The sequence below is a fragment of the Nuphar pumila genome, chromosome 2 (genome assembly GCF_984573655.1).
Source record: "Nuphar pumila chromosome 2, dmNupPumi1.hap1.1, whole genome shotgun sequence".
NCBI lineage: Eukaryota > Viridiplantae > Streptophyta > Magnoliopsida > Nymphaeales > Nymphaeaceae > Nuphar > Nuphar pumila.
This window is the reverse complement of record NC_143250.1, coordinates 18,178,038-18,199,140: the sequence shown is the minus strand read 5'-3', so window position 1 is coordinate 18,199,140 and position 21,103 is coordinate 18,178,038. Positions and strand designations below refer to the sequence as shown.

General features: G+C 35.3%; 1 protein-coding gene across 5 annotated transcripts in view; it reads right to left on the bottom strand.

Moving 5' to 3' along the window:
• Positions 1-21,103, bottom strand: part of LOC149844924 (phosphoglycerate kinase, cytosolic-like) — a 138,653-nt gene that overhangs the window by 94,565 nt on the left and 22,985 nt on the right. For 4 of the 5 annotated variants that reach the window (XM_089995374.1, XM_089995377.1, XM_089995376.1 and 1 more), the window contains exon 7: positions 9,286-9,537. In XM_089995374.1, the coding sequence (XP_089851500.1) occupies positions 9,286-9,537 (252 nt within the window). The remainder of the gene's footprint in view (positions 1-9,285; positions 9,538-21,103) is intronic. The other variant, XM_089995375.1, reaches the window with a different exon arrangement.

The following is a 21,103-nucleotide window of genomic DNA, read 5'->3' as shown; positions in this document are numbered from 1 at the left end:
CACATTTTTGGAGATCTTAACACGCTTGGACAGAGGCTCATAACAACGATATCCCTTATAATCATCCGCATATCCCACAAATCACAAATTGAAGTATAATAAGGTGATTTATTTGCTAAAATGACCATCGGCAAATGATTTATAATATAAACCGCAGAGTGGAAAGCTTCTGTCCATAACTCAATAGGAATATGACTCTCATGCAACATGCTCATCGCACTCTCAACAATGTGGCGGTGTTTCCGTTCAGCCACACCATTCTGTTGCGGTGTGTGTGAGCAGAAAACTTTGCGACTTATACCATTGTTTCGAAGAAAAGCAATAACGTCATTTGAAGTGTACTCACCTCCCCCATCACACTGAAAATTCATAATATTTAACGAAAATTGAGTTTTGACAAAGGCATGAAACATTCTGAACAATTGAGGAACTTCAAATTTATGTTTCATGAAGTATACCCACGTATAACAAGAATAACTATCAATGAAAACAACGTAGTATCGACTACCCGAAGGAAAACAAGTAGGTGCAAGACCCCATACATCAGAGTAGATAATCTCAAAAGGTCTTGAAGCTCTTTTATTAATTGACTTGAAGAGAAGAACATGACTCTTGCACAATTGACAATTTGTACATTGCTCATTACCAAAAGTAGGACTCAAACTAGATGAGGAGATAAGATTATCTCTTACAATCTTTTCAACAAAAGAGGAACTACAGTGACCAAGTCGACTATGCCAAATATTTGACTTATTACATTCAAACAGACTAAGAAGACATTTAGAAGAGGATTCATCGGACTCCAACGAAGGCTTCAAGACGACAGGAGCAGAAACACGAACAAAAGGATCCTCCTTGAAGATATACATATTTTCTCGTCGCTCTCCTTTAATGAACGTAAGGTTCTTGACATACACAGAAGATGGAGTAAATTCGACAGAAGAATGTGTATCATCAACAAATTTGGAGATAGAGATAATGTTATTTTTTTTATTAGGAGCAAGTAGAACATTGGACAATTTTATGGATGAATTTAAGGAGGGTATTATGGCATTCCCAGTGTGAGAAATGGAATGATGAGTTCCATCTCCAGTGACAATACTGCCGTTATCGAAATAAGGAGATAAGTTCGAGAGTTTACCTGCATCTCCCGTGACATGGGTGGCTGCCCCAGAGTCTATATATCATACTCCCTGGTCATCTTGTGCTATTGTCATCTTTGAAAGAGCTGCCAATAAAAGTTGTTGCACATCTCCACTAGATTTACTCCCATCAGTCTGCCTTTTTGACTAAATAATAGAATTCTTGCCTTTGTTCTAAGGGTTGAACCATCAGTCAGCTTTAATGTGTCCCCTTTTATTACAGAGGAAGCATGTGGGAATATTTCTTGGATTTCCTGCATGAGCATTAGGAGACATGTTTGGGGTAGGAAGCAACCCACGTCCCCCTTGTCCACCATATCGTCCTCGAGCTCTACCTCCGCGATGATTATTTTCTCTACCACGACCTTGTCCACAAACCATCCCAGTAGCCAAAACATTTTGTGAGTCAAGTTTCCCACCATCACCATCAGAAAGGTTCTTCAAACTGATCTCATAATGTAAAAGCTTAGCCCGTAAGTCTTCAAAACTGGGTAAAACAGGCAAACATGTGATAGACGTGACAAGAACATGATAGTCTGCCCCCAGTCCCCTTAAAACTTGTTGCACCTTATCTCTCTCTGAGATCGCATAGCCAACAAGAGCCAACTGATCTGTGATGCTTTTTACCTTGTTCAGATATTCCATAACAGACATAGTTCTCTTCTTTAATGACTGAAATTCTCGCTTGAGATACAAAACTTTTGCCTCCGACATTTGAGAATAGGTTTGAGCCAACATATTCCATAGTTCAGCCGCTGAACAATCATCTGGAATTGCAATCAGTATTTCCTGTGATAAAGTAGAAGTAATGTACGCGACTAGTGCTTGGTCTCTTTTCATCCAAGCTGTGAAGTCAGGATTTTGAATAATCTGAGATGAGACAACCCCTTTATCATCTTGTATTTCCAGGGTGATAAATTAAAGCGAGGCTATAGTAGATCCATCTAGATGCCCAGAAAGATCTTGGCTTCGTATGAAGGGAATTATTCGTCTTTTCCAGGTCAAGAAATTTGAATGATTGAGTTTTTCAGAAACAAGTTGACTCAGAAAGCTAGAGGAAAGACCAGAACGAGTAGATGACGAATCCATATTTTTCAAATATGGATTGAAAACTTTTCGATGCGTTTTTTTTTTTTTGAAATATCAGTTCTAGTTATGTACCAAAACCACAGCACAGCCTATGACGCCCAGTATGTCAGAACAATGGATTACATGATTCCAAAGAAAAAGGCTATCTTTTATGAGAAAAATAAAACAATCGACCCAACAGCAACGAAATGGAGAAAACAGAACTTCTGTTGTAGAAAACACAAAACTTTTGTTGTAGAAAACAGAGATGTAGTACAACAGTCTGACACCACTATTAAAGAAGAGAGAGATTGTAGAAGAAAAATGAAAAGATTTTAGAAGAAAAGAATATTTAAACTAAAACGATTGTAGAGAAAAGGATGATTGAGGCAATAGAAGAAAAAACATATCAGTTTTGACGTGATCTGGGTTTGTGAGAACAGATCAGTCTTAACGTGATCCAAAAAAATTAGAATAAAAAAATACGATCATAAAAGAGAACAAACCATTTCAACGTGATCTGTTTTTGTTTTTTTTTTAAGAAATAAGAAGTCACAGATCTTAAGATATAGATCCAAAAAGAAAACAATACCAGATCTGATATGATCAGATCTGTCTTAGACTACAACAACAACAACTACGCCTTCATCCCAAAACAATTGGGGTCGGCGATACGAACCAAAAAAGAAAATCATTCTGGGTCTTCCACATGAATCCTTCTCCTCCAATCATTTCTATCCAATGTCATGTCCTCGGTGAGGTTCAAAGCATTCATATCCTTTCCTATCATCTCCATCCAAGTCTTCCTAGGCCTACCGCGACCTCTTTTAACTAATATATTTTCTCATTTCTCCATCCTTCTAACTAGAGCATCATTAGGCCTTCGCCGAATATTTCCAAACCACCATAAACAATTTTCTATCATCTTATTTTCATTGGGTGCAACGCCTACCTTCTTACGTATCTTCTCGTTTCAAATCTTATCTTTTATTGTATTTTCACACATCCATCTAAGCATACGCATCTCAATTACACTCATTTTTTGAATATGATGTCTCTTGGCAGCCCAACAATCCGTACCATATAGTAAAGCGGGTCTAATAGTCGTTCTATAAAACTTTCCCTTCAACCGCAATGGCATTCTACGATCGCGCAACACTCCAGTTGCACTTTTCCATTTCATCCACCCAACCTTTATCCTATGATTTACATCTCCATCAATTTCTCCATACTTTTGAATGATAGATCCCAAATATTTGAAACAATCATCCACCGGTATTTCTTGCTCACCAAGCTTCACTACACTCACATCACTACTTCGTTGCTTACTAAACCGACATTCCATATATTCTGTCTTACTCTTACTCAACTTAAAACCTCTTGCTTCCAATGTTCGTCTCCATAATTCTAACGTAGCATAAACCCCAGCTCTAGACTCATCAATCAAAACAATATCATCAACAAACAACATACACCACGACACATTTTCTTGAATTGATCTCGTAAGCTCATCCATCACTATAGCAAATAGGAAAGGGCTTAAAGCAGATCCTTAATGTAACCCAACCGTTATAGGAAAATTGGTTGTCACCCCCTCCACAAGTACGGACATTGGTTACTACTCCTTCATACATATCTTTAATTATACTCATGTACTTGAGAGAAACACATTTCTTCATCATTGTCCACCAGAGAACGTCCCTAGGTACTCTATCATATGCCTTCTCCAAATCAATAAAAACCATATGCAAATCTTTGTTCCTCTCTCTATATCTCTCAATAAGTTGTCTAAGAAGATGTATAGCTTCCATAGTTGATCTTCCAGGCATAAAACTAAATTGATTCTCCGATATCATGACAACTTTCCTCAACCTAGACTCAATCAGCCTCTCCCAAAGTTTCATAGTATGACTCATGAGTTTTATACCACGATAGTTTCTGCAATCTTGTATATCACCCTTATTCTTATATAGAGGCACCAAAGTACTCTTCCTCCACTCATTAGGCATCTTATTTGTCCGCCAAATCTTGTTAAAAAGATTTGTCAACCATTCTAAACCTTTCTCTCCCAAGCATTTCCAAACCTCGATAGGTATACCATCTGGGCCAACTGCCCTTCTTGATTTCATTTTCTTCAAAGCCTCTGCAATTTCTTTCTTTTGAATCTTGCGCATGAAGTCACGATTCATCTCATGAAAAGGAATGGAGAAGTCTCCAAGATCCTGAGCATGACTTCCATTAAATAGCTTATCAAAATAATCTTTTCATCTCTACTTAATCTCCGCATCTTTGACTAAAACCCTTTGTGTTTCATCTTTGATACATCTAACCATACCCAGATCCCTCGATTTCCTATCTCTCATCGTTGCAAGCATATAAATATCCTTCTCGCCCTCTTTGGTATCCAACTTGTCATAAACCTCCTTATATACCTTCTCCCTCGCGTTTCGAACTACTTTTTTAGCTTCCTTCCTTGCTATCATATACTTCTCCAAATTCTTATTATCACGACTCTTACTTAGATTTCTATAACACTCTCTTTTAACCTTAATAGCTAATTTGACATCCTCGTTCCACCATGATGTATCCTTACCTAGCGGTGCACCGCCTTTAGACTCACCCAATACCTCCTTAGCCACCTTTCTCATGCCACCCGCTATCTTGCTCCACATTGATTCGGTCTCATCCTCGAGACACCAATCAGCTTCCTTAACTACCTGCTCTACAAACATTCCTTGTTTAGCTTCTTTCAGTGCCCACCACTTAATTCTAGGATTTATCCTATGTCTATCCCTTTTGCAGCATTGTCTAATTCTAAGATCTAAAATTAAGACTCTATGTTGTGTAGTCACACTTTCTCCCGGTATAACCTTACAATCGATGCAACAACCCCAATCTCTCTTTCTAAGTAAGAAAAAATCCATCTGACTCGTATTAACCCCACTTTTAAAAGCAACTAGGTGAGACTCCCTCTTCCTAAACCAAGTGTTTGCTAAGATCATATCATAGGACAAACCAAAATCTAAAATCCTTTCTCCACTTTCGTTTCTTTCTCCTATACCATAGCCTCCATGAATACTCTCAAATACATCCCTACATTAGCCTACATGTCCATTAAGGTCACCGCCGATGAAAAGCTTTTATCCATAAGATATCCCTTGTACTACTCCATCTAAATCTTTCCAAAATTGACGCTTAATGGAATCATCTAAACCTACTTGAGGTGCATAAATACTAATAATATTAATAATATCCATACCTAATACTAATTTAATAAGTAAAATCCTATCACCCTTCCTACGGACCTCAACTACATTATCTATAAACTCACGACTCATAACAATCCCCACTCCATTCCTATTCCTATTCCTATTTATTCCTGTATACCAAATCTTATATCCCCAAGGTTCTATCACAGATCTGTCTTAGACTGAATAAAGAAAACGATAGAATATAGAGAAAACCGAGAAAACCCAGATCTGAAATTGAGATATGAGGTAAAACCGAAGAGAAAAGGAAAAAAAAATCAGATCTGAACAGAAGAAGAGAGGGAAGAAAGATGAAACCAACCTTAGTGAGTGTGGATCGGTTCAACTTGCTCTGATACCATGTTGGAATTTGTACTTCCAGCCCACGTCAACTTTCAACAAAGAAAAAAATAGAGAAGAAGAAGGGATTGCTACACACTGAAAATGTCATTACATAACCTAGAAAGGTTGTATTTATATACAGGTGATTTACAAAACACTGTGAATGATAATGTCCTGATTATAAAAACAAAATACAAATATGTGCACATGTGCAAAATAGAAATACTAAACATAAAGTATGGATCTGGACCAGACGTAAGTCTGGACCCATATCACCTCTTCTTTAACAATTATATGGTACTTGCTTTTAAATGTTTGAATGATAAATTAATTATGAAATTGTTGTTGTTGTTACATTCCTCATAATCTTTGCATAAATTTGGTTTATACTCTTTGTTTTATGCTTGGATTATTAGAGGAATTCATACAAAGAATCTTTGGTTCTTACCCGGTGTTTCAAAATATTTTTCTTAGGACCTGAAGATCAGTGATGGGGTGACAGACACATGGAAACTACGATTTCGTGTGACTTGTTTTTGATATTCTTGATTGTGTGGCTCTGTGATACATTATTTATTCTTGTTCTATGACATTTATTTATTAATTAATAAAGTTGGTTATTCATTGGTTGATTCTATGTAAGATCACTTATGGTTTGGTAGTTGTTAAGTCTCTGAAGCCCTAGATACTTGGGTTTGGTTTCCGCAATTGTTTTTAAAAAAAATCACTTTTCACGAGGATAAGTTGGGATCATTACAACCAAGGTTGCATTTTATCAACCGGCTGGTTAGAGCTTACAAGGTAACTAAAGATCCTAGTACAATAAAGTATCTTATTTCAACGCATGCACACACACACACATATAGGGCCACTAGAACATGTAGTGTGAACTAGGCAACACCTTTTCCCCAAGTCAGACCTTGAAGATGTGTTCGATATGGTCCATTTTCTAGGAATCGACTGTTGGATCGTGCTTTCTTGACAAAGAAACATGAATTTTGAATGCTTGAATATATATATATATATATGTGTGTGTGTGTGTGTGTGGAGAGAGAGAGGGAGAGGGCCACTAAATATGAGAACTAGCGTGTGAACTATGCATTTCTGACACTTTTCTGCAAATCTGACCCTGCAGATATATGTTTGATATGGTCCATTTGCTAGGAATCGACTGTTGGATCATGCTTTCTCGACAAAGAAACACGAAATTTAGATGCTGATTTTCAAGCCTTAAAGAACCGAATGATCCAAGATCCAGCGATATTAAACCAAGCATGTAGATTACATCTGTATGATCATATTTAAAAAAGAAACAAAAACACCGATGAAAATCTCGGTTCACAATCTAGTTCTCATATTCTAGTGGCCCTATATATATGTCTTTGGTACGCATGTCCATATGGTATCAATGAGTTGAAACTCATAGGTGCAGATTTTTTTAACTCAATCTGACATTGTAGATGTGATCTACATGTTTGATTTAGTAAAGATCGGCCCTTGGATCACCGGATTATGATGTATGAACAGGTTTTTCTGGCAAATAAAAAATTTGATGGTTAGAATTTTTTCGGCTCAACTTATATTTTTTTGTCAAAAAAAAAATGATCCATGGACCCATCTGTACTAAATCAAACATGTAAATCACATCTAGGTGTCAAATAAAGTCAAAACAACCTGCACCTATGAGTTTCAACTTTCAACCATAGTTACTGTGGGAATCGTGATGCTTCCTATGCATGGGAATCGCAATTCCCCAACAAGGGAATCCCGATTCCCATGGCTGTGTTTTTATTTTTATTGGAATTATAACTCCCAAGTTGAGAAATTCAATTCCTCATATATAGGAATTCTAATTCCACATTAATTGTATTTTGATTTTGTTTAGTGCAGCAACAGGCCCCTCTTTCTCTTGTTCAACTCAAATAAATGCACGGATTTACATAGTATATAGAATATAAATGCACATGGCTTTTGACTCCTTTTATTTTTTTGAATTACCATATCTAGTTTGGTATGTTTTTCTATATGCATGTTGGACTATCGTTCCCTCTCTTAATTGCAGCAGTTTGTTCTTTGTTTCATAATATAGCTATATCTGTTCAAAACTTCAATTTGTGAAATTTTGAATAGATTATAAATAACTTATCAGCCTAATTTGTATTACTTTTTGCACAACTCGGTAGCTTTTATGTATCTTATATGCAGCTTTAGAATATTACAATTACTATATTCATACCTATATTAATATGAAATTATTAGCAATATGTTGTTAGATATTTGTTTTGTTAAGACACACACACACACAAATATATATATATATATATAACATTGTTCACTCTTGTACATTTCTTGTTGTTTAAAAGTATCATATAACAGCTGATTATATTGTTAGGCTAAGTTGAAGTTTCTTAAAATTATAATATGTATGATGAACTGCACGTCAATTGCTGCACAATTTTTTTAATATAGCAATGTTTTGTATCCAAACACCGAAATAAACTTATGAACTTGTAGTTTTCAAAGGTTTTGCATTTGTATTGATTGTATGTGTTATTTAATTATCCTATTAAATGATCTTAGGTAGTTTTTCTAATAAGATGATATAATTGTCAATTGTGGACGTCATTTCTTAATTATTGATTTTGACATACTTCTTTTTCTTCAAAGAACTTCATTCTTTAAAAGTTTTTTTACAGCAATCATTTTATCATTATTTCTCATAATTTCTTATATTGTGCTTCCTGAACGATTGGATTTACCGCTTCCTATTCACTTCCCGCTTCCCAAATCCTCCAAAAAATTTGGATTAACCGCTTCCCGATTCCGATTCCCGTACCGCTTACCATTTTTTATTCCTGTTCTAGCAACTATGGTTTCAACTCATTGGTACCATATGGACGTGCATACCTGAAACTTTATATATAAATTATATATATAGTGATTGGTTGAGGGAATGGATGGTTTTGATTTCCTATTTTTTTCCTTTTTTGTTCCTTTTTCTATTATGATCTTACAAATGTGATCTACATTGTTCATTTAGCAGGAATTGGCTCTTGGATCATATGATTACGTTATTTAACATGTTTTTATAAGGCTTTAAAAATCAACAGCTTAAAATTTTCATAAACTTCAAGGCTCATAAAATCATAATTTTTCATCAAAAATTATGATCCAGCATCCAATTCCTAGCAAATAAATCATGTTGAACACATCTATGGGGTCAGATTTTGCCAACAAAAAAAAACTTGAAACATCGAAAATCATAACTGTCCACATTGTATGGAGTAGGAGGAACCACTTCTCCTACACACACATGCCCCAGACCCACACTTTAAAACCCGTGGCATACCCTTCATACCTGTATCCATACCTATGTGGCATACGTTATGCTTATGAATTTACAAAAGCATAACAATCCGGAATTCTCATATACAAAAAGCAAAATAGCTACACAAAAGTCAGACAATCTGAAAAGATTACCATACCTTATCTAATGCAGCAACACCAGGAAGACTTCTACCTTTAAGAAGCTCCCACATAACCGAGGCACCATCAAGTATATGATGAACAGACTGTGAATTTGTTGCATCACCAACTGCTCTGCATGCTGCCGGTCCAACCATAATTGCATCACAACCACTATAAACAACTTTATTCAAGAGAGAAGCCACGCTCAATTCTCCACCCGTCTCTTTCTGCAATAAACCAAATTTTGCAGGACCAATCCAAAAGACCATCTATACTTCACAAAAATTGGTCAAAATAATCTGTATCAGCTCAAGTATGGGACTTCACAATGCCTATATACAAACGAAACTATTTAAAATTTACCACCGTTTATAGTCATAAAGAGTGGCATGCCAGTTAGATAGGTCATACGCTACAGATGAACATTTCAGCCATTTAATACTAGCATAACATGATGGATAAAAAGAATCAGAGCAAACACATAAGGGCATTGAAAACTAATCATAATGAAGAAATTTTTTTCAATCCCGTGGTTGGAAAAAGAGATAAACTAGTGCCACATGGATAAAACAATGTACATGTTAGTTTACAAGTTTTTACCATAACTATTTCAATAAGCTGCTTTATTTGTCATATAACATATAAATTGTATCCTTCTAAAATTAAGCAGTTACCAGCTGTGTGTGAATGCTTGAGTCAATGGTATACAGTATACACGTCTTTAAATTACAAGTCTTTTCAAATCGGCCATCTTACAAGATGGCCGATTTGAAGAGTGTGTGAATGCTTGAGTCAATGGTATACAGTATACACGTCTTTAAATTACAAGTCTCTTCAAATCGGCCATCTTACAAGATCCTTTAACACACCCAACCAAATTTACCTATATCACATGATGAGTTGTCAGCTTTTCAGAAACTGTTATTTAAGAAATATAGGGAACAAACAACCCATAGTAAATGTTCACTATAATTCTTTGTGGCAGTTTGATGCATGTTTTTGAAGATGGAGACAGTGATAATCTTATTCAAGAAACTTTGCTCATGATGTTTTGAGCATTTTTTCTTTGCTGTTCTTGAATTATATGGTTTATTGATCACTAAAATTAGATTACTGCATCCACATTAAAGAGATGGTATCCAAGCCAAACTTTATGGTCTAAGAAGGTTAAATATTAAAGATTTTTGGTACTACAATATTAATCCAAAGCAATCACATGAAAAGAAGAAAGGCGAAGAGATGACAAGAGGTGTGTTCTTGTTGCATGATCCCAATGTGGGATCATGTGGTAACCTCTGTTGATACTCTTGATATATGCTAGAGTACAAAAATGCCCCACACCACTAATACATGAGAATACAACTAAAGAGAGATAAAAGTGTAAAAGAATAAAAAGGAAAAATACAAACAATAACAATGATTGATGCAAGGGCTCTAGACACAACAACCCAATCCACATAAGAATTGGATCCAGAACTAGATGCAAATCCAAATATGGATCCAATCATCATATCATAAATAGCCTTCCTCAAGTTGTACATGAGCTTTACCATAGACAACTTGTTCTTTAAGGGTGTGTTTGATCGCACATCGCGAGAGACGCTGCGGTGATCAAACATTGATCACAGTGGAACGTGCATCCGCCGCATCCATGGAATGGTGATTCACCGTTTCACACCCCCTCCCCCCGCTCATTACAGTGAGAATGAGGACGGGGTGAATGCGGATTAAAAAAAACATTGGGGGGAGGGGAGTCTACCCCCGACTCTCTCTCTCTCTCTCTCTCTCTCTCTCTCTCTCTCTCTCTCTCTCTCTCTCTCTCTCTCTCTCCAGTGCAACGGCTGGGCAGCGAGGCCGCCAGCAACGGCACCCTCTGTTAAAATGTAAAACTGTACATATATGTATATATAATAATATTATATTATTATATATATATATAAATACATTTTTAATTTCTTTCTTTTCTGTATTTTTTTCCTTTATTTTTATTTTTTGTCTTTATGTCATCTAGTTCAGTTTGAACTAGAATGACTGTTGCTAGTCAAGTCCTGTCCAGACTTGACTAGCAATAGAGCTGTTGGACTGTGCCCAACAGCTCTATTGAGTCCTCTTTCAGCCCCTGTGTATATAAAGGGGTGCAGCCCCTCTTGTATTTTACTCCAATGCTTCTTAAGCAATTGGTTTTTCATATCAATAAAGAATACATTTTTATTTTTATTTTGTTTCCAGTTATACCCTTTTTAAGGGTTATGCTTTAGTGTCATTCTTGACACTTGCTCTTGTTAATCAAAGCTCGTGTTTCGAAGATCCCATTTCATTTCATGGTATCAGAGCCGCGGAAGTACTAAATCTTGAGGAAAAGCTGCCTCGGTTTCCGTGCCCGTTTGCAAAAGTGTTCGCCACTTGAAGAGAAGTGTTTTATCACTTCATTGGAGAAGATTTCACATCTTGTTGTATTGTTTTTTTTTCTTTCTTTCTCATTTTCCTTCTTGTTTCTCTTCTATCCCTATTCTTTCTCTCCTTGTAATCGATGGATGACAATGATAAAGTCACCATCATGCCTATGAAACTAAGCGATACGAACTATGTAACATGGGCTTCAATCATGAAGCACCATATATGGGGAAAAGGCTTATGGGGGATTGTGGATGGTTCCGATTCGGAACCTAAGCTATCTCTTACTAAAAAGGAGGGAGATAAATACGTCCCTCTATCGGAAGAAGAGAAAATCAAGGCTATTGCCTCATACGAGAAGAAATGGAAAGAATGGAGAATATCTCATGCGAAGATAATGTCATGGCTTATCAATAGCGTTGACATTAAAAAATGCTCAAGTCTTGCCAAATTTGATCATGCCGATAAGGCATGGGAATACCTTAAGAATATGTATTCCCTTAAAAGATATTGCACACGTGTGCAACCTCCAAGAAAAAGTTCGAATGATGACACAAGAAGACAAAACTATTCGTGAATATTACAATGGGTTGTCCGAACTTTGGGAAGAACTTTCCCTTTTAGAACCAAAGTGGCATTGTGCCGAAGACATCGAGCTTCGTCAGAAACAACTCGATGTTGAACATTTTTACCAGTTTATCACTGGATTAAGGCCGGAATTTGAAACCACTAAATCGGCCCTACTTCACCGGAGAAAAATTCCTTCTATTGTTGAAACTATTGAAGAGTTAACAATGGAAGAAAATCGTCTCAGGAAAGGTTCTTTAAAAATTGAAGATGATTCTGTTTTAGCCGTGTCTAGACCAGGGAATCATGTTCGATCATATAGGTCTCCTCACTTTAACCGACAAAATGGTGACTATGATAAGAAGAAAGTTATTTGTCATCACTGTCATGAACCGGGACACTACAGGCCACAATGTCCCAAACTTAAGGAGCTGAGAGAAAAAAGAGCTGCAATTGCTGGATCGGAGCCTAAAGATCAGGATGCACCAGTTTCCCTGGCCCAACTAATGGAGATCCTTCAGCCTCTCATCAAAGGTGCCTCTTCCTCATCTGAAGCTTCAACCGGCGCAGCAGCCTCATCTTTTTCTGATCTAGGTAAAATTTCTTGGCTTCTTGACTCTGGTGCATCTTTTCATATGACCCCAAATAATCAAAGTATATCCAAATGTGTTAAAAATAAAACAAGTGTGTCAAAGGTCTTTACTGCTGATGGGACTTCTCTTGAAATAGAAGGAATAGGAAATTTTGAAAAAATTTATAAAACAAAAAAAAAAATTATTCCAGAAATTAGACATGTTCCCAAATTAAATTTAAATCTTTTATCTGTATCTCAAATTTCTGATTATGGGTGTAATATTTCTTTTTCTTCTCATGGTTGTTGGGTACAGGATCGCCAGTCAGGCAAGCTGATTGGGGAAGGCCATAGAGAAGGAGGACTCTATTACATGGATTTTTTGGAAATGCCGAAAAAAGCTTTTTGTTATAATATTCAAAAAATAGAGTTGGAACTGTGGCATAAGAGACTTGGTCACCCACATATAGCCAAAATCCAACATTTTCCAAATCTAGGGAAATTTTGTAACTCTGAATCATTTGATTGTAAAGATTGTATTCTCGGCAAAATGAAAAGATTACCATTTCAGAACAGAACCTTTTTCTCTTCAAGACCACTTGAATTAATACACTCGGATGTTTGGGGTCCTGCACCAGTAATTTCTAAAGGAGGATTTGTTTACTATGTTATTTTTGTCGATGATTTCTCCCGACATACGTGGATGTACTTTCCCAAACATAAGTCTGAAGTATTTTCATACTTTCAAACTTTTCATAATATGGTTAAAAACAAATTTCAAAATGATATTACTATTTTTCGCACAGATTCAGGGGGAGAGTTTTTATCCACAGATTTTCAAAATTATCTTAAATTGCATGGCATCACACATCAAAGATCTTGTCCTTATACACCTCAACAAAATGGACTGGCAGAACGAAAACATCGCCATATTATAGAAACCACTAGAACTTTATTAATAGCAAATCAAGTCCCTAAAGACTTTTGGGCAGAAGCTGCCTTAACTGTCACCTATCTCATTAATAGGATGTCATCTTCTTCGTAACAAAATATCACTCCCATTGAAAAACTTATGAACATTTCTCCAGACTACTCTAGATTAAGAATATTTGGGTGCAAATGTTTCATATTTACTGACAAAAATGATAAACTTTCCCCTCGTGCGATTCCCTGTGCCTTTTTAGGATATGCTGAAAACCAGAAAGGTTATAGATGTTTTGACTTCAAAAATAATAAACTATATGTGTCTAGAAATGTTTCCTTTCTTGAAAAGGAGAGCTTCTTTGATTTTAGAAAATTAAAAGACGTCACTGAGTACTCCTTTTTGCTAGATCTAACATCAACATCTGATGAATATGACCTTGATTGTAACTTTGATGATGATCCAAGAATTATTGATCTTAATGTTGAAAATGAAGAAGTTCATAGAGATACTAGTATTCAATATTCCAGGCGACAAGAGTCTAATACTCCATGTGCACTTGAGAAATATTCTAACATTCCAACTAGACAATCATCCCGAATCTCGAGGCCTCCAGAAAAGTTTGTATCATACGAGTCTTTCTCACCCACATATAGGGCAGTTATTGCATTAATTCACTCATATGAAAAACCATCCACATATTTTCAAGCAAAAAATGATATCAAATGGATAGAAGCCATGAAAGTTGAATTAGATGCACTTGAAAAGGCTTCTACATGGAATATTCAAGATCTTCCTCCAGGGAAGAAAACTATAGGATGTCGATGGGTTTATAAAATTAAAACCAAGAGTGATGGTACTCTTGAAAGATATAAAGCCCGTTTAGTAGCCAAAGGTTATAACCAAGAATATGGGATTGATTATGAAGAAACCTTTGCTCCGGTGGCTCGTATGACTACTGTCCGAACCTTAATTGCCTTAGCTTCTATCAAAAAATGGACTATTTTTCAAATGGATGTCAAAAATGCTTTTTTAAATGGAAAGCTAGTTGAAGAAGTATATATGGAACCCCCTCCTGGTCTAAGTATTCCTAAGGGTAAAGTCCTTCGCTTAGAAAAAGCTCTTTATGGACTTAAACAAGCACCAAAAGCTTGGTATGATAGCTTTAGTCGTGTTATGATTGATATTGGTTTACTGACACTGCTTTGTTTATTAAGAATTCTGATGCAGGGATCATTGTGCTTCTTCTCTATGTGGATGATATGATCATCACCGGAAGCGATAAACAAGGAGTTGAAACAATCAAAACACTTCTTAAATCTCATTTTGAAATGACTGATTTGGGCTTGTTGAGATATTTTTTAGGCATTGAAGTTGCTTATTCTCCTAGAGGATATTTATTATCTCAGACTAAATTTGCTTTTGATATTGTTTTCAGGTCTGGTATTACTGATGATAAGAAAGTTGACACTCCAGAAGTTGTTAATGTTAAAATGAAGATTGATGATGGAGAACTTCTTGTAGACCCTACTCCTTCCAGACAGCTTGTCGGGGCACTTTCCTATCTATCCATTACCAGACCAGATATAGCACATGCTGTTCATACAGCAAGTCAATTTCAACATGCTCCTACTTCTGTTCATATGGGAGCAGTCATGCGTATTATCAGATACATCAAGTCCTCTCTTTCACGAGGACTTTTCTTATCTTCCTCCTCTTCTCTTGATTTAATTGCATATACTGATGCTAATTGGGGAGGTGATCCCAATAACAGACACTCAACCACTGGCTTTTGTGTCTTTTTAGGGGAATCATTAATCTCGTGGAGGTGTAAAAAGCAGCAGAAGGTATCTCTCTCATCCACCGAAGCTGAATACAGAGCCATGGCAACCACGACCATGGAAGTAGTTTGGCTCCGACGACTGCTTGCTGACATGGGAGTTGAAGCAACAAAGGCTTTACAAATGTGTTGTGACAACAAAAGTGCGATCTACATTGCCAGTAACAGAACATTCCACGAACGCACCAAACACATCGAAATGGATTGTCACTACGTCAGAGAGGAATATCTACACGGGATAATTGATCTGCCATATGTCACTTCAGAATATCAGTTAGCAGACCTCTTTACAAAGCCTCTCGCTGCTCCCCGATTTCACTTTCTCTTAGACAAACTTTCGCTCTTTATGTAAAGGCATTGTTGTATATGCCTCCACATAGTTGTTGGGAGCCTCCTAATGTCTATTTTGGAGACTCCCTCTTGGGCTCCTCTTGTCTATAAATAAGGGCTTAAGGCCCCTTGTATTAAAAGCTTCTTTGAAGCTTCTTGATGAATAAATTTATTATTTTTAACTGTTGTCTCTCTTTTGATATTGTATGCAGTCTTTGTTAAAATGTAAAACTGTACATATATGTATATATAATAATATTATATTATTATTATATATATATATAAATATATTTTTAATTTCTTTCTTTTCTGTATTTTTTTTCCTTTATTTTTATTTTGTCTTTATGTCATCTAGTTCAGTTTGAACTAGAATGACTGTTGCTAGTCAAGTCCTGTCCAGACTTGACTAGCAATAGAGCTGTTGGACTGACACAGTCCAACAGCTCTTAATAGAGCTGTTGGACTGACACATTCCAACAGGGATTGTGCCCAACAGCTCTATTGAGTCCTCTTTCAGCTGTGTATATAAAGGGGTGCAGCCCTTCTTGTATTTTACTCCAATGCTTCTTAAGCAATTGGTTTTTCATATCAATAAAGAATACATTTTTATTTTTATTTTGTTTCCAGTTATACCCTTTTTAAGGGTTATGCTTTAGTGTCATTCTTGACACTTGCTCTTGTTAATCAAAGCTCGTGTTTCGAAGATCCCCATTTCATTTCACCCTCTCCCTCTCCCTCTCCCTCTCTCTCTCCCCCTTCTTCTCTTTGATTAGGATTCTGGATAAAAAAAAAATTATTAGGGCGTTGAATCAAAAAATTTTAATTAGGGCTTTTTATATTTAGTTTGATTAGGTTTTTCCTTTGATTTTCTTTGATCAGGACTTTGAATCATATATCTTTAATTAGGGATTTTGATATTTAATTTGATTAGGGTTTGTTTCTTTGATTAGCGCTTTTCTTTTATTTGATTAGGGTTTTTTCATTAATTTTTTTTATTAGGGCTTTGAATCAAATATTTTTAATTAGGGATTTTTATAGTTAATCTGATTAGGTCTTTTCTTGTATTTAATTAGGGGTTGTTTTTCTTTTATTTTCTTTGATTAGGGTTTCAATTAGGGATTTTTATATTTAATTTTATGGTTTATTTATGGTTTCTTTGATTTTATGATTTATTTTTCTTGTAGTTTAGGGTTTTTGGTTTATTTATGATTTGTTTTCTTGCATTTTAGGGTTTTTGGTTTATTTATGATTTGTTTTCTTGCATTTTAGGGTTTTATGATTTATTTATGGCTTTTTCATTTGTATATAAAAAAATATGAATTCTTTTTTTTCTCAAATTACCCAACTTTTAAACATTTTTTGGTACTTGGATCCAGTTTGAGATCCATATTTAGGAATAAAATCCATTAATTTTTTTATAAACTTTCATAATTAGATCCAATATGACACCGATTAAAGTATTTATATATAAAAAAAATCAAATCTTATATTTTCACAAATTATTCAAATTTTAAACATTTTTTGGTATTTAGATCCAATTCAAGATCCATATCCAGAGCAAGAATCCATAATAAACATGTTCGGATTGAGTCGTACCATCCAAAACGAAGTTATCCAACCCATTATCCATGTGTCCAAGTTGTCTATACAATGTAAAAATCAAACGCCGGACATAAGAAAGCTTCATGTTCAGTCGAAAAAAACGTTGGACGTAGTATAGTTGTTACAGAATAAACATCACATGTGATGTCTGATACGTTTTGTTGTTTAGTCTTCATAGACAAGCAATCAAACACACCCTAAATACATGTTAGCCCTTTAGTGAACAAATCTACTATTGCTTGAGCATGCAATTGCCCTTTGTTTTTTACTACTCCAGGAGACTAGATTCTTTCTAATGAAAACACAATAGCCAAAGATAGACCTCCTCCATCTCCATTGCCTACCTAATCATCCAAAAAGACCATTTTAATTAAGGTATCTTCTTGAAATCTCTTCCTTCTCTAATTGTTCCCTTCAAGTATCTTAAGATCTTTTAACTGCCTCCATGTGACACCCTTGGCTCTTGCACAGGTTACCGAAAGTGCAAAACGTGGCGCTTCCCCGAAGTGCCTTTCGGAAGCACAAAACACGATGCTTTCGAAATGCACTGGGAAGCGACTATTTTGAATGGAAAGCACGCTTCCTATTCCCCATGAATAGGAAGTTCATTTCTCATTGACAGGGAAGCTTGCTTCCCAATATCGGGAAGGGAGTTCCCTTTTTTACCCTTTGATTTATTTTTTTTACCAAAAAAATAAAAGAGACTATTTTTAAAAGGGTAAAATAGTAATTTTTTTTAAATATCAAAACCAATTCCCAAACCCCTCTCTCTCTCTCTCTCTCTCTCTCTCTCTCTCTCTCTCTCTCTCTCTCTCTCTCTCTCTCTCTCTCTCACACACACACACACGTAATTTTTAAGGACTATTAATATATAAAGAACTCATTTTTTTATCTTCAAATTAGAAATGTGTTTCTAGCTTTTGAATTTTATTTATTTATTTATTACATATTCATTTGTTCATTCAAGCCAATCAGGGTATAATTTGCATTAATAGAACTATTTTGGGCTATAAATCACTATTTATATATATATATTATATTTAAATATATTTTTGATGAAGTTTATAAATTATTGGAGTGTATTTGTGTGTTATTTGGCTTTTCAGAATGATTTATAGGGTAATTTGTTATTTTTGGCTAATCTTGTTATAATTGCATTTTTTGAGTTTTTGTCATTTGCGATCGCACATGAATGGTTCGTTGTATTGCTTGGGTAGCGGTCTTTGCGGACTTCGAAATTCCTCGGTCTTTTAAGTTTCAATTCATTGTTCTTCACATTATTAAGGTAAGATAGCTTAACCGAACTTGTAGAGAGCATGTTTAGGCACTAATTGTGTAAGCATAATGTCGTTGCATTGAATATTTAAATGAATTGCAAATATAAGTTATGCTTACGCACTTCACTTAGCTATAGATATCTAGGACTCTTGTGATTGTAATTCGGAGATCATGCTTGTCATGATTGTAGTTAGCGGAATATGGAGTGTGTTTGTTGCAGGTACACCTGTGTGTGGGTTTGAATGCCAGTGAACTTATGAATGTATAATATATACGCAATGTGTGTCATCATACTTTGGTTTGAGCATACTATGTTGCTTTGTATGTTTGTATGAATTTGATACATAGTGCACATATAACTATTATGGATATGTATAAGTCGTGCTCGATGCATAATGTGAATGTTATATATATTATCTTGTCATATAATGAACTCATTTATTCTTGTATGGAAGAATGCATGCGAATGTTATAAATTGTTTTGAACTTGTATGTCTTGTTTGCTTGAGAAATATATGCGTATGATGTACGGTAGGATGGTCAATGAGATTTTGACCAACCCTTACACAATTATATCTAAGGTGATATATCGATTCATGTGGTGAAAAATGCATGACCTTTATTGTGTGTGCAAATCTCGAACTGCGTAGAAGTTATGTATGTTGAGGTTTAGTTGCTTCGTATTATTAAATGTGCATATTCATGTATGCATGCATAGAACTCATGTTTTGTTTACGCATGCTTCGAGGTTCAATTTACGAAGTGCAATGTTCTTTGTGACGATGATATGATGCGTAGGATAATATGCTTCTATATGATATGATTTAAATGCCACATGAAATGAAATTATGAAGACATGCGATAAATGTTTAAGTTCAATAGTGAACTTTGGTTCATGAAGCCTTATTGGTTAAATGTGTGATTTTATAATTTTAATGTCATATGAAGTGATGTATGATGTGATGTTTTGATTGTATGCATGTTTATGCCCGTGTTGATGGCTATCGATCCTGAGAGTGGTCAATTGTATTGATGCATGTATCACAATAGCTTTCACTGGATATGGTACCCGTTGAGGAACTATTCCCAAAGGATTCTCTGTGAGGGTGTGCATGACCAGATCAGGTAATCCGGCTAGAGCAGTAAGTCTTTGTGAGGAAGTGCATTGTCCAAGAGCGGGTAGCCCGTGAAGACAGTATATTCCTGTGAGGAAGTTCATTGTCTAAGACCAAACAGACCATCCATCTAGGGCAGTAACTCCTTGTGAGGTTGTACATTTCTCAGACCAGGTGATCCGGTGTGGATTTTGTAAATCTTTATTATGAATAAATGAAATGTTAAGATGAATTGTGATGATCTTCTAAGTTGATTGAGATAGCCAGTTATGAATCTATAGATTTGGCTTTTCTATTATAGCATGATTATATATTGAACTTAAATATGATAATCAGATCCTTATTGATTTTAGATCTTGATATGAGGTTATGATTGTGACGTTTATATTAGCGTACAGGTGAATGACACATCACGCCTACAAATGACTAGTTTTGACTTATTAGGTGAATGATACATCACGCCTACATAGTTTCATTGCAAAGGATTGCATTATGATTGTCTGAGTAAATATATCACACCTATGTATCATGATTGATGTGTATCATGAATATCTAACTAAATTACTTATAAGGTGTGTGTGTTACACGTTGAAATGGCCAAATGTGATTTAACTTATTGTTTATAAGAATTATGAATGCATATGAAAATGATGCAATGATCTGAATGTCTTAGATATATATATATATATATATATATATATATATATATATATATATATATATATATATATATATATATATATATACATATATATATATTTATTTATTTATTTATTTATTTATTTATTTATTTATTTATGCGATGAGTTGAATGCATATAGATATTGCTTTATTACGTGAGTTAAGGTTGAATAGAATATTAAGTGAAGAAATGCTTTTAAATGTTTTATGTCCGAATGCTTGAAATGAATGACTCATAGGACGTTGTTCCTTTGTCTATCACTTGACGATGGATGAATAATATATTGTTACCTTCAAATGCTTGATATGTTTTCTTTAAGTTTGAGTTTGGGTTGCTTTACCAGACTTTAAAGAGTCTAACCCCGTTTTATGGGGGACAAGTAATGCAGGTAAAGTATGATCAGTAGTTGGAGCGAAGGGTTGGTCGAGCTGCATCCTCGAGGGTCCACTCTTACCATGCGATCTTGGTATTCATGATCTTTTCGTTTTAAGTACTTGATCATGTAGAGACTGAAATATTTTTTCATACTCTAAT